The sequence below is a fragment of the Sinohyriopsis cumingii genome, chromosome 3 (genome assembly GCF_028554795.1).
Source record: "Sinohyriopsis cumingii isolate HCF-2022 chromosome 3, ASM2855479v2, whole genome shotgun sequence".
Taxonomy (NCBI): domain Eukaryota; kingdom Metazoa; phylum Mollusca; class Bivalvia; order Unionida; family Unionidae; genus Sinohyriopsis; species Sinohyriopsis cumingii.
In genome coordinates, this window is record NC_142963.1 from 93186285 (window position 1) to 93200861 (window position 14577).

Here is a 14577-nt window from a genome sequence, read left to right on the forward strand (position 1 = left end):
AAGACAGCTTACTGCAATAGTTTGATGAAAGTAAAACTCTAACCTGTTTCACTAGATCAAGGGTATGCATACCCTTTTAAAGTCAATGTTGAATGTGAAACAATGCATATTAGGCCTATACAGAATGTCTATTGGAGAATATTTACATAAAATGTTTCAGAAAATAAGCATTGTAAAGTGGGACACATTTTTCATGACCATTCATCTTTGATGGAGTTTCTTCTATTTATAATTTTAACTTTCATTTGTGACTATCTGTTCAAGGATTTATGGATTGGTTTATTGTACAAGACACGAGTAACAAAAATCTTTCTTTTTTTCTATTTGAGCTAGGTTGGGAGCCCTTTATTTAACTGGAAGATAAATATGCAATTAGTTATCATATATTCATATATATATATATATATATATATATATATATATATATATATATATATATATATATATATATATATATACACACACACACATATACACACACACACACAACCAAAACAAGACCCAGATCTGCCAGTGCACAATTGCATTGACAGATCAGGGTCTATCTTGTTTATTCCACTGGTTACACCTAACAAACTGCATACACACATATCTGTTTGTATATTATATGATGGCTGATCTGGGTCTATTCAGTTTGCAATTGGATCCACCTTAGAGCCAAGTATATATGGTAACATGTTTGTTCATTGTACATCTGTACTGTTAGAGCTCTTCTCTTAATATTTCTTAAATAATGGATATCTCAGTGACCAGCTGAAATATTTAGAATGTTATTTTTCCTTTCCTTTCACAGCTTTAATTTGCAAGTGTAGACTTGAGAGAATGACTCTTTTACTTCAATTCATTTTCTTTTCTCTTAATGCCTTTCATTGGAATAAAGCTTCTTTGAGTCATTGTAAGTGGGACTCTTGCTACATCACAATTAATTTGCTCCATTTTGGGTTAGAAGGTTAGTCAATTTTTCTTCAGGTTTTAATAGGTAAGAATAGTGTGTATGTTCTCTTAATTTTAATAAAATCTTCCTAACCTCCTAATCCATCTATTGTCTGATTATACCTCCCCATCTGTTTGTATCCCCTACAGATTTTTCCATAACGAAAATCTTTAATGTGACAAAAAGTGCACAGAACTTTGTCAATTTATTTACTGATTTATAATTTCTAACCTGACTGTGACCAGTGTGGCTCTAACACTAGCATACTTCATGCTTTTCATGCTTAATGGACTTTCCACACTAACACGGTGCCATATTATGTACACTATGGGAGAATCTCTTTTCTTCAGACAACATTGTGATGTAGTTCATCCCTATTTGGCAACTGCTGGATAATTCCATAAATTACCATAATGTTGAGAGTTTAGAGAGTTATATCTTTTTGCACACATAAACATACAGATACACTGCTTGTTAACTCCACAGGAAAGCAAATTTGTAGTTGTCATTTTTTTCCTTTGCTTGATTCGACTTGTAAATATTGGAAGCAGACGACAGTATTTTCATCCTAATATGTATATACATGTATAGTCCTGCATACACCCCTTCACTGAAAATGGACTTGTCCAGGAACTGGAAATGACTAGCGAGCATGGTCATCTTTTACACTGAAAACTTCCATTTGAAGTGAAACGTGCAGACGATACAGTATCAGAATTTATCAATTGCAGATTTCTATATTTTTATTTACTACAGTAAAACCTGTTATGAGAGACCGCCCCTTCTGCCAACCAAAAGCGGTCTCTCAAGACAGGTGGTCTCTCATAAGAGGTGTGTGAAAATGGACTGGTTTTCAGGGTCAATAGTTAGCATTGTTGAAAAATAAATAATACCCATACTCACTGTACATGTATCATATCCTTTATTCATGAATCTTGTTAAATATTGCATGCATTCCTCTCAAAATATCTTTATATAATAAAGATATACATCTATCAAACAACGAGAATAAAATTTATATTTCAACATCACATTAATATGTACAAAAAATGAACAGTTAGATATGATGTATATATCTTATTTTATACACTTATTCACTTGTTTTTTTAAAAGAAATCCATTATACTTCTTTGTTGACATGTTTTACTCAGCTATTTGGTCTGAACATGTATCTCAATTATTGCCTTTTCCGGAATCAACTTTCCACTTACTGGTATGTTTTTACTCCTTGCAACACAAAACCACTCCCATACTCGCTCGTTCAGATCTCCGTAAACTGTCCGTCGTGCCATGGCATATTTCCTCTGTGTTTGTGCACCTTTCTGCCATTCGTTTCTAATGGACTTCTTGTCTTTGATTACATTTTGAACTTGCGTTTTACCGACGCTTAAGCTGACTGCTATTTTGCGAGTGGTCTCGCCTTTTTCATTTCTTTCAATGACATTAATCCTTTCTTCCAGTGTTAAAATGTTTCTTTTTTTCAGCGGAGATTCTGCCATTGTTATTAGTGTTGACGTTATAAAGACTATCGGTTTTGATCAGGTTTTGGGGAATTGTGGAATAAATATATATTATGTACCAATGAATGAAACCAAAAGACATAATTAACTCATCAAGAAACAATACATTTATTCTGAGACGAAGTTTAAATCAACAGCGTTATAGCTCGATAAACAAATGTTCCGACCATCTGCACCCACGTAAACAGATTGTGGCTTGGTGAAACACTAACAAAAGAAATAAAAAATAATTTTTAAAAAATCTGGAAATGATTCTCACTTACTAGTATTAAAGACAATGAGCTCATTCACCCTCCAGGCATTATGGATTAACTGGAAAGCAAACGACGTACTCAAACCAACACTGAAGCCCTTTCAAACGATTTCTCACTTGGACATAAGGACTACCGGTGTTTTGTGAGTTTTCATAAAGATAAAGAAAAAATACAAACCTCTAAATTGACTGCGTATATCCATCATTACTCCCTTTGATGTTACTCTTACTGGCTATTCACATGACTTCGGCACTATAATGGCGGTTAGTGACGTACTTTAGTCTGGTTTACTGCAGTTTACAAATGACACTGTACGCTGGAGTTGTAAATTTCACAAAACTGGTACTGTAGCAAGACAAATTATTTTTAAATACTTTATTAGAGCAATCTTTGCTATTTATGCAGTCTTTGTTACAAAGGATTAAATGATGGTTAGAGGTGTTTATCCCGATATATGGTTGTTCAACTATAGTGTTATTTAATGTGCACTTTGTTTGCATACTACATTTATCCCGAGCTCTAGTGTTTACAAAGGATTAAGTTAAGGTCAGTGGTGTCAATCTGTTTTGATTTTTTGGCGATGTGGTCGTTCATAGCAGTGTCAAAATGCATATTTTGCCAAGAAATCGCGGTCGCTGGTCGCGTTCAGCAGGTGGTCGTTCATAACAGAGCGCTTACATAGTAAAATCGATCCGTGCATTACGATTGTGGTCGGAAATGACAGGTGGTCGCTCATAGCAGAGGTCGCTCATGACAGGTTTTACTGTATGGTTTTTCAATCTTAAAATATTAATTTTAAAGTAACTGCTTCAAGGGCAAATAATGAAAACTGAAATTTGGATTTTTGCTCTGTATTGTTGTAATTATTATGCAATAAAACTTCTGGAGAATTTATTTTCATTGTTACATTTAATATTCCTTATATATCTTCCAACTGTAGCAATGCACTTGAGTCAGCTAATAAGATACCTGCATTTAACTTCACAACCATAGTAACTTACCAAGACATCACTATTAAGAGCGCTCATTAGAAATTCATTAAAAATGCTTAGACTCAAGCAGGCCACAAACTCATCATGAACACGATAATCCAAAGGAGAGAAAACTAATTTGCTGAGAAACAAAACTTGTCCTATAACAAATGCATGTACTCACTGCAGTTGTTAGCTGGACAAGTCTATACAGTGTAATAATATGTCCTATTTTTAAAAAAATTTCTCTAGATTGACCTGGAAAAAGTCTACTCAGAGCTCAAGATTATAAAAGTATGAGCACGTTTTTGGTTCCACCACTGCAGCTATCAAGAGTCCAACTTCACTGTTAACAGCATGTATCAGAATTTTATGTAGTCGTGTTATGAAACAACAACATGATAAAATTATGATATGTTCATGTTAAATGTTAATTCTGTGGTTTATATTAATATTCACAAAAGTCACACCTGGCTTAGGTTTTGACTTTGATATTTACTCAAGGTAAGAAAATGTAGGTTTCAATCTTATCTGGCAAACTGATCTAAAATTATATCTTTCATTTAAAGACATGTCAAAGTTGGACTAGTATTTCTTAAGTCCTTTCATCATATAAAATCAAAGTCAAAAGCAAGACAGATTTTTCATTGTTCATAATCTTATTTGCTTTCTAGTAAATAAGATGTAAAATTGAATTGAAATTTCATTATTGATGGTAGAAAGACAATTAAATGAATTGCAAAGACACAACATGATGTGAGTTTGATTATGCTTGGTGCTAAATGGGCTTTGGGTAATTTAGTAAAACTTTCATTCTTGGTGTAAATTCTGAAGGACTTTTGACTTCCTACTTGCTATCAATGTTCAAAACAGTTATGAACAAGTGTGAAAACACAACCTATATCATTCTGGAATACAATATGGTGTTCATGAGGTAAACTAAACAGCACTTACTGTTTCTAAATTTATTAGATATCAAAATACTTCATACAATAAAACTGTGACATGCTTGTTCTAAAAGCGAACAGACAATTCATAACAAGATGTTAAATGAAACTAACTTTGATTAATGCATTAATCTCTGATATAATATAGCATTATCAAAAGACCAATCATGAAATGAATGATTTATGTGTTTTAAGGGTCCCTATAAGAGACACTGCTAACAAATTCTGCAAGTATTTTTTCATTAAAAAACATGAATAAATGTGTAAGTTTCAACAAATATTTAGTGTACTGAACAGAGGTGTTTAACAATTTTCAAAACTGAAGAGAATACTCAAATCAAGAGGTTCATAACGGAACAAAACTGTTTTGTACTGATCATAAGAATTACCAAGACATAATGGAAAGCTTAAATTATCCAGAATAAATGTCACTTTTCATGGGTCAGAATCTTAATCATATTTTGAATGTCTGCAATTTTCTCCCTGGGTTTCCCAAATTTTTCTCCCATCTGGACTTCATGTTCATCAATCTTTTTCCAGTCAGAAAATGAAACCATTTTGACACCTGGAATAAATCAAGGAAGTTATTAAATATGAAACTAAATGCATATATATATATATATATATATATATATATATATATATATATATATATATATATATATATATATATATATTTCTCTCTCTCTCTCTCAGACATACTAATAACCTGACACTGAGATCACCTCATTTAAAGTACCGGCAAATCAGTGAAATTTACTTTCAAATAATAATAATAACAATAATAAAAATGAGTTCCTTAAAGGGACTGATGCTCAACTGTATGAAAAGAATTTCCAAGAATACAAGATAATACCATTTCTTCTTTTCCACTGCTTAGTGTTAAAGCCATCTCAGATGTTCTTAAGCAATAACATTTTCAAATGACCCAGTCTGACAGTAAAATGGATAGAAGTTCAGAACCATTTTAATTAAGGACAAACAAGACTTCTGGTGAAAACCCCATGCTGATATAACCATCCTAGGAGAATCAGTGGCCAGATTTTCATGACAGCAAACATATTTAACATCAGATTGTTCCCATTTTCATTCAGGACCAATTATACATAATCGTTAGTCCTATGGTGAAAACACCATGATGATATAACATTCTATTAACAAGATCTTCATGATGGCTGCCACGGTGGACATATTGCATGTCTTATTGCTGCCATTTTCATTTAGTATCATCGTAAGAAAACTAGTGATAAACCAATGTTGACATGAATTCAATCTAAGAGTCATAATAACATTTTAATTTAAAGATGCCTGCTGTGGTGGCCATAATGGGTATCAGTGTGGCACAATTTTTGTTGCAGACCAACTAGACGTCATAAGAAGTCTTCTGGCAAAAACTACAAGCCAATATGACTTCTGGTTCAGTAGAACAATAAAAATAATTTCAAGATGACTGCTCTGGTGGCCATATTGGACATCAGATCAGCATTATTTTCATTCTGGACCAACTGTACATCATAAGGAGTCTTTTAGTTTATTTACAAAAACCTTTTTATATACATCCCCACTTGGCCTATACTGTAATAGCATTTTATGAAAAACTAATGGAAAATTCTAAAATATTGTCAATGTTTGCATCCAGAAAAAACAAAATTCATACACAAAGTTAGGCCTTGAACTCAATTTTTAGTTACTATATATTAAAAAATGACAAAAGTCAGGTAGGCCAAAACTCCACCCTCAATCACAGACAACGGTAAAGTACACAATAAATATACCTAACAATACAGTCACTTTGATGATTCTGGTATGCTTGAACAATGCTTGAGACTTAACCCAAGGCAGTTATGCATGAAATATGAGTTACAGTGACCTACTTTTATGCTGAAGGTGTAGTACTCATGAAGATACATCCCCTCACCTAATTTCAAGTATTCTTGTATAACAGTATGCATACAAGGTGCTTAAAAAACCAATTTAGCAATGAACTAAATGTAAAATTTTAATCTAAGCCAGGAAAATTTGAAATGTAGGTCACAGTGACATTGTTTTTTTACTGATAGTGTACATGGTAATAATAAACTATTTGGTCATAAGCTAAATACAAATACTTAACCCAAGTCAGTAAAATGTGACATGTGAATCATGGTGACATTATATTGTGGCAAAGTTGTGGAACTGACAGCAATGCATCAGTCATCTGGTTTGATGATTTTAGCATCAACAGACCATCAGAAATAAACTTGAAACACAACATTAAACCAAAGTATCAGTGATACATGAAATATAGGTCAGTGACCTACTTCTGTGATGAGCAGGTAATACTCATCAAGATTCATTCCCTCACTGTTTCATGAACCTAGGTACAACAGTATATATGCAGGGTACAAAACACCTTGTTCGTCATGAGCTAAATGCAAAAATGTGAGTCAGTAAATTGCAAAACATAGGTCAGTGACCTTCCTTTGATGTAATAGTGTGGTACTAATCAGTTTGATAATTCTTTAATGAACAAAAGCTGAAATATAAACTTAAACAACAACAAAATTGGTTTCTTTGACTGGCAATCTGCTTAATAGCATGCTCATGTTCTGCAATGAAGTTTCCCATGCTGATAAACTGATATTTGCAATAACTAAAATCGTCTTTGTAAAATTGATAAAGAAAAAACTTAATTTAAATCTCACAAAAATCTTGCCAGGTCATCTGATTGCATATAAATGTACTTGCCAAACTTCAGATGCCAAGATCACACGGTTTCTGGGTAATCAAGATAATAATCACTGGTCATTACTACAGCAACAATAAAAAAAACAGCACAAGTTTTGTACTATAAAGGTGAAATCATTATTATTCCATTTCTATAAAGAATCTGTTCGTGAAAAGTTATTGGACGTAGCACTAAAGATACCATTTGGAAGCAATGGTAAATAAAACCATCAAAAGTAAATCATGGTAGCCCAGTTTCTGGTGTGCAACACATCTTAATCCTAAGATGCATCCACACAGCAACTTGGGTCTCAGTACGTGTTTTGCAATGTGAACTACAGTCTAAATAAGGAGAAAATGCAGACAGAATGATAAAGTAAACCCTACATAGATTGTCTGCTGTTACAATAATAATAATAATAATAACAATAATAATAATAATAATAATTTTATTTTAAAAGGGATACTTTCAAATGTTTGTGCTATGTAAGAGAAATTTCTGTTTTCGACCTACCTCTTTCTTCAAGGATCTTCATAGCCCCTTGGAGGCCAGGTCTGCAATGCTGAGGTATGTGACCATCTGCCAGATCCTTCAAGATGACCTTTCCAACATCAAACCCATCTGTCATGGTGCTCAGGATCACACCCACTGGACCTCGCCCCACCCAGCCACTGCAGTACAGACCTGGGTGGTACATGAATGAAATTGTGTGATTTTTATTTTTAATGTAGATTTCACAAGTTTAGTCATACCGCTAAGATGTCTGCAGTGTGGAAGTTATGTGATATCCAGCACTGGGGCATCATGCTGCAGATCTGGGTGCTATGACTCTATGATCTTAAACTAATTAACAAAAAAAGCAAAACCAACAAGTTTCATAAAATTCAACAAATAATTTAATTCTCTGAGTTAAAAAGTTTAAATTTAAGAGGAACTTACAGTATTGTAATTAAATCAAAATAATCCTAACAGTTCTATCAAAAATCCAAACATACAGAGTATTCCAAATCAATTCTAGTATTGAATTTGCCTGTAAAAGTGATGTTTCTAATTTGCTTTTAAAAGTGTTGAATCCAAGGCTCATCTGCAACCTATACCTGGATTTGATGAATGATTTAGCAGAATAATGGTAGACTGTGTTGGTCCCTTACCTAAGACCTAGTCAGGCAACCAATACTTGTTGACCATAATGTGTCCAGAAGATTTCCAGAGGCGATTCCTTTGAGAAATATCAAAATTAAAATGACAGTATAAACTTTGTAACAATTTTTTCACACTTTTTGGCCTTCCCAAATCGGTCCAATTTGATCAAGAGTCAAACTGAATTAGGCATCAAACAGGTTAAATCTTTGGCCTATCACCCTGAAAGCCAAGTAACCAAGTAAAACTAACTGGAGTTCACCATGTATTCTTGTGCCAAAACCAGATAATACTTTCCATTCGTGTACTGACCACTGAAAAGTGACAAATGTCACCAAAACAGATTCATTTCCAACACCAAGAATTGATGACTGCAGTGACAAATTGGAAATGCAAAATATAAGACCAATTTTGACATTTTGAAAGGATTCTGGAAAATCCCAATCATGGAAAGAGCAAAAGAAATTTTGTCATTTGCAACTCCAGATAGACCTTATCAATATAAAGTGATGCCAACGTTTAATGGTCTCGATAACTGTGATGCTTACATAAATGACATCTGACATCATAAGAGCATTTGGAATATCTCTGTCTTTATTCTGTTGCTTATATTCAACCAGTAGCAATCTGAAATAACATGTCCTTTCCATTTACGATAAGTGTATGTTGGAAGAGAAGATGATTTCTGATCAGTCTTGTCACATTAAAACTTGAACTTATGTGTAAAAGGGAAGAATGCTTTCCACCTGCCAGTTCTAAGTCTTTTAATCTAAATTGCTATTTTTTTATTTCTCCATTCATTGACATTTCTTACTCTCTCTCTCTGCCTATCTCTCTCTGAATTTGTATCTGCTCTCCCTATTTGTCTCTGCATTTACTCCATCTGCATTTCTCTCTCTTCTCTCTCTTTGATAATGGATTTTCATAATTTCCTTCTGAAGTTCAAGCTTTCTTAATTCTATTTCTATCTAGTTTTTTTTTTTTAAATGCAATACCTTCAATTCCTATCCAAACCAGATACAGACTTAATAATCAAACCCAAAGCACTTTGTCCAAATAAGTCTTTACTATCAACTACTGGACCAAAATATTTTTATTTCTTGTTTAACTAAAGATGCTTTTACTTGAATAAAAGCACAATGTCTGGCAAGTTCAAGCAGCTCATCCTTTTTTGAAAGACTCTAACCCTTCCTGGGTAGGATTTGAAACAAAGTTTACTACATTATATGACATTGTCAATGCTTGTTGGTTTCACTATAAATTTCTTAAATGTGTAAAATAAAAATCTTTATCAGTGACAATGAAAAAAAAGGTCAAATTAAATTTCAAAGACAATTTTTTATTTCTTTTAAATATTTTAAAGAAATTCAGATCTATAACTTTGTGGTGTTAAACTAAGTAACAGAAAAAAGCAAAAAGCAGCAAGTTTTGAAAAATTCAATAATCAATTTAATGCTAAGTTAAAAAGTGAAAATTTAAGAACTTACAACATTGTGAGTTAAATTTTAAAAATCCTAAAAGTTCTAATACAAGTCCAAAAGTATAGAGTGTTCGGAATGAATTGCAGTATTGAATGTGCCAATTTGCCAGTAGCCTTGAATGAGCTGATGTGCTAACAATCTTGCTGCATCTTAATGATATAATCCAGAATGTTCTTGAATGAATTCACAAAAAGCTCCAAAAAGTGATTAAGTCCAAAATGTCAATCAGCAGTTTGTAATTCCAATGGATAATTTAAAAAAATTAATCCTCTCAAATTACAACTGAACACAATTAAAATTGATTCCTCAAAGACTGATATTAATATGGGTATGAATAATTTTGATGTAAATAACCTTATATACATCCCCACTTGCCCAATGTCTAAACAACCTTATATACATCCCCACCTGCCTAAATAACCTTTTTGGAAAAACCTCTACATCATCTTAACAACAATTAATAATCATTCCTTTTTGACTTGGACATAAACAAAAATAATATGTAGATGACATATTATAATTTCAATGGTATGGAGAACAGTCATTGAAATATTTGGTGTTCTACTTCATCTTCAACTATTTCAAATATTTAATTAAGATAAGAATTCACACCTGATTCTTTTCACATAATGTTTCATATTCTGAGTGATTACATAAGGTAAATATGGAAGAAGGAAAATTTTATAAATGTTTTTACCCTTATTCGTTTGCACTGGCTTGTTTTGCCTATTTGTATTAGGTATTTATGTAGGAATGCATTAATTTTTAATAGGTGTGCATAATAGTTAGATCACTGGGATTACTTATAATAGCAACAGTTTCCTTCATGAAACCTACTTCCACAGAGAAAGCTATATTTTTAAATCATAAGCAATCTTCTTTATTGACTTCCAATAAATGGAGCACATTAATACAGAAAGATGTATCAGAAAATAATTTAACAGCTTTAAAATAGTTCAAACATGTGTATCCAAAAATGTAATCATATTTCAACAAAATCATTAACACATCAAAACCCAATCGAATTACCCTAAATTCAAAATTGGAAATATATGCTGAAACATCCCTGAGCAAACTGGAATTAAGGAAAAATGACAAAAGGTGAACCAGATTTAGACACAGAAGTATAACACTATTCAGAAGCTCTTGGATTCTTATTCCTTCATCTTACGTTGGCTTAGTTGCTTCAGTTCAGACTAACTGGGTACAAATTATGTGGTAATAAATGCTTGAACCAATAATTTAAAAAAGAAACTTTTTGAAGTAACAAAGTCGGGTGAAATAAACTGTCCAGTCTACAATACAACACATTCAATATAGTTACCTTACAAGCATTCAAATATGCCTTATTCTCAAAAGAATAGACATTGTAGCATTTAAATGTAACAATATAGCCATCTACTTTTCAGTATTTGCTTGGGATATATTTAGCCTCAGAGAGGCAGCCCAATCTGACAAATCCATTGGATTCAATCCAGTTCGTCACCTTGTTGTGGCCTGCCATTTTGGATGTGAGACTATGTCTGCGAATCCGTGTCAGTAAGGGAAGTCACTCTAATAACTGACCATGACAGGAAATTAAACAGACTTTGCTACATGTGTATTACCACAGTCAAACACACAAGTCTTGTTTTCCATCATGTTGCTCTTCTTTGCTAGCTTCAGTTCAACATCAATTGCATCATATGCCAAAAAAATCACAGAATGGTCACCAGGCATAAATAAAAAATAATTATTGACCCCATCAAGCACATTTTATTAATTTAAAAAAACCCCAGTATAATATTTTAATTGTAGTGCCATCTGACACTCCTACAACATCATTTAAAAAGAGTAAACTGATACAAATAAAACAAATACTAACTTTGTAAGTGAATGGCCATTATGTCTGGAGAAATCCAGTTGATTTTACAAGGTGATAAATACAGCATAATCTATACAGAGTGAAAGCTTAGAATGAAGATCGTCTGAATGGTACAAAGGAATCCACATGGCAGAGACAGTGGTGGTAATTACAGTGGTATCTTGGAAGAGTTTCTTCCCAAAGATACTATTATTATAATCTGTACAGTATAATAGCAGACCTGCCAACTAAATGAAATTGAACAGAATGTCTGAATGGAAATTCCTCAGTGTATTCCTTTCTGAAGTGGAATTTACATTTAAACTTTTTCTTAAGCAAATCTTCATTGTCCAAATCAACAAGGCTAAAAGAACCAAACTATGTATGCTGGTTCCAATGCACTTCACTGTGATGTCAGAGTATATTGCTCTATCACTGCAAGTAAAGATTTCCTGACTTTTTCAACCAAAGTAATTTGCAAGATCTTCCTATTCTGCATTAAAGCCACTGTAAAGAAAAGACTTTGTGAAATGCAATCTAACTTGAATGTGATGCAGTTTACAGAATGTAGTTTTATCCATGTGGCATTTGGCCACCAAGTATACATCACTGTTGCTGTGGTGTTATCCAAAGCAAAGGGGGTAATCCACTGTTAGGACTAGAGGACTATGGAGTAGCAATAACAGTACTTTTGATGCATGTATGTATATGTGTCTGTGTTTGTGTGTGTGTGGTTCACTTTGGACCAACTAGACCTCAAATATAAACCACCATGTTGGCCAATTCTGCGCATCGGGTAATTCTGCGCAATGATACGTCATTTCTGTAAACATTAAATCATGTGTTATTTTGGTTCAAAAATCCATTTTGTATTAAGAAAGAAAGATCCTACTTTAATTAAGAAAAGCGATATTCATATAGTGTACAAAAATATCCCACATTTAGACTCGAAATGCACATGAAAATGTGATTTCTAAATTTCAACATGTAGACCCACTCCATGACCTTCTTGAATCTGTAACCCAGCAAATCTGATTAACTATGCATCTTTTAGAATCATACAAATAAGTACATCATATAAAAGATGGAAACGTATACCTTAAAACAATACTGTATTTTAATCAAGTTTCCAATTTTGCAAGAAGTAGTCCCACATGTACAAAATCGTCTGCTACCCAACGTGTCAACTTGCCACTAGAACATAAATTCTCAAGACATTCCCCGGCGTAGTCTGTTTCTAAATTCTGTACTAATTTTTTCTCATCATCAAGACAGTGTAAACAATCTGCATCCTATTCATTGTTGTTTCTCTTCCACATATTAGCTTATTTCTTTTATAAAATGTTGAACTTTACTAACTTTTTACAAGATCGGTTTAGTTTGCTTAATATCTCATTAGCATTTTTACATTGAATTTTGTAAAACTAGCTATAAACCTTACCTAATTACTCGACTGAACTGCTGACAGAAACAGTCCACAGTAATGTATTTCATTTATATTCCCCAATGGATAAACATTACATCTTTTCAAAGCTGTACGCAGAATAGACCGACATATTGCGAGTCAGGAAAACACGGGGGTGGTATCCACTGTGTCCAAGATTAATATTATTTTGAATAGAGTATTCTGGTGACAACTGCCTCTTTTCAAATGGTAAGCACTGCTTTATTTTACATTCGTCAATCGGTCGAATTCAGTATACGTTTTGCTTCATTATTGGTGACAGAAACCTTAGGTGCGCAGAAATGCCTGACAGCATTGAATGTGTGTATCAAGTTTCAAGACAAACCTCACAATGGTTTAGAAATACCAGTAACATCCAAATGTCTAATGGATGAACAAAGAACAATGCACCATTTCATATGATCTCCTGGTCTTTGGTCATTCAAGCTAAAAGTGCAGCAATAATCTACATATGTAATTACAGGATCGATTATATTAACCCATTTTTAAAAAATAAAAAGGTGCATATACATTGCATCACTATGTGCACTCTTTAATTCATGGAAAATCCCAATGATTTTTTCAGAAGCTAACAAAATAAATTTAGAGTAAAATCTATGCATAATGATCATGAAGGTGAGCAGTAGTCTATATATACAAATAAACATGTATAAATTAATCAATGGACCTATGAAACTTGGACTTGATGTGGTCTTTATTTACAGGTAGTCACTATAGTATGTCTCCTATTATAAACATGGGTGGCTAGCCTGGCATACTTTTTGGAAAATTGGTGGGTGGGTAGGGTGGACATGTCATGGGATTATGTTTTCTTAAGTAAACTTTTATGGGTGGGACTATCATCAAGATCAGACTTATCATGATAGATTTATGTAATATACATTCATCTCACCCGGAACACCATAGATTTACGTAATATACATTCATCTCACCCGGAACACCAGTGACTCTCCCTTTCTCATTTGGTATAACTCCTTGTTTCTTGTCAAATGGGATGGCAGGATCAATTTGGAGACTGCGATAACCAATACTTCTGAAGATTAATCCACAAGGCAAATCAACAAGTTCATCTGTCATCACAGCTTTCTGGTTTTCAAAGTCTGACCCCTACAAAGCAGAAAATGGTTTATGCAAATAAATGTGAAAAAAAACCTATAAAAATAATAAAATAATGGATTTTAACATGATTGTCAGATAAAAATTTGATCTTAAATAACATCCCTTAACTCATCGCTCATGCCATGCCAAAGTGATGGCTTAATAAAAGCAAAAATAAATATTACAATATATATTGAAACATCCCATAACTGGCCTT

General features: G+C 33.0%; 1 protein-coding gene across 8 annotated transcripts in view; it reads right to left on the minus strand.

Annotated features, from left to right (window-relative positions):
• Window positions 1–1839: 1839 nt before the first annotated feature.
• Window positions 1840–14577, minus strand: part of LOC149803294 (NADPH:adrenodoxin oxidoreductase, mitochondrial-like) — a 74940-nt gene continuing 62202 nt past the window's right edge. For all 8 annotated transcript variants that reach the window (XM_089952986.1, XM_089952983.1, XM_089952985.1 and 5 more), the window contains 3 exons: window positions 14195–14369; window positions 7847–8017; window positions 1840–5191 (listed from right to left, as the gene is read on the minus strand). In XM_089952986.1, coding sequence (XP_089809112.1) covers window positions 5055–5191; window positions 7847–8017; window positions 14195–14369 — 483 coding nt within the window. In that variant the 3' untranslated portion in view covers window positions 1840–5054. The remainder of the gene's footprint in view (window positions 5192–7846; window positions 8018–14194; window positions 14370–14577) is intronic.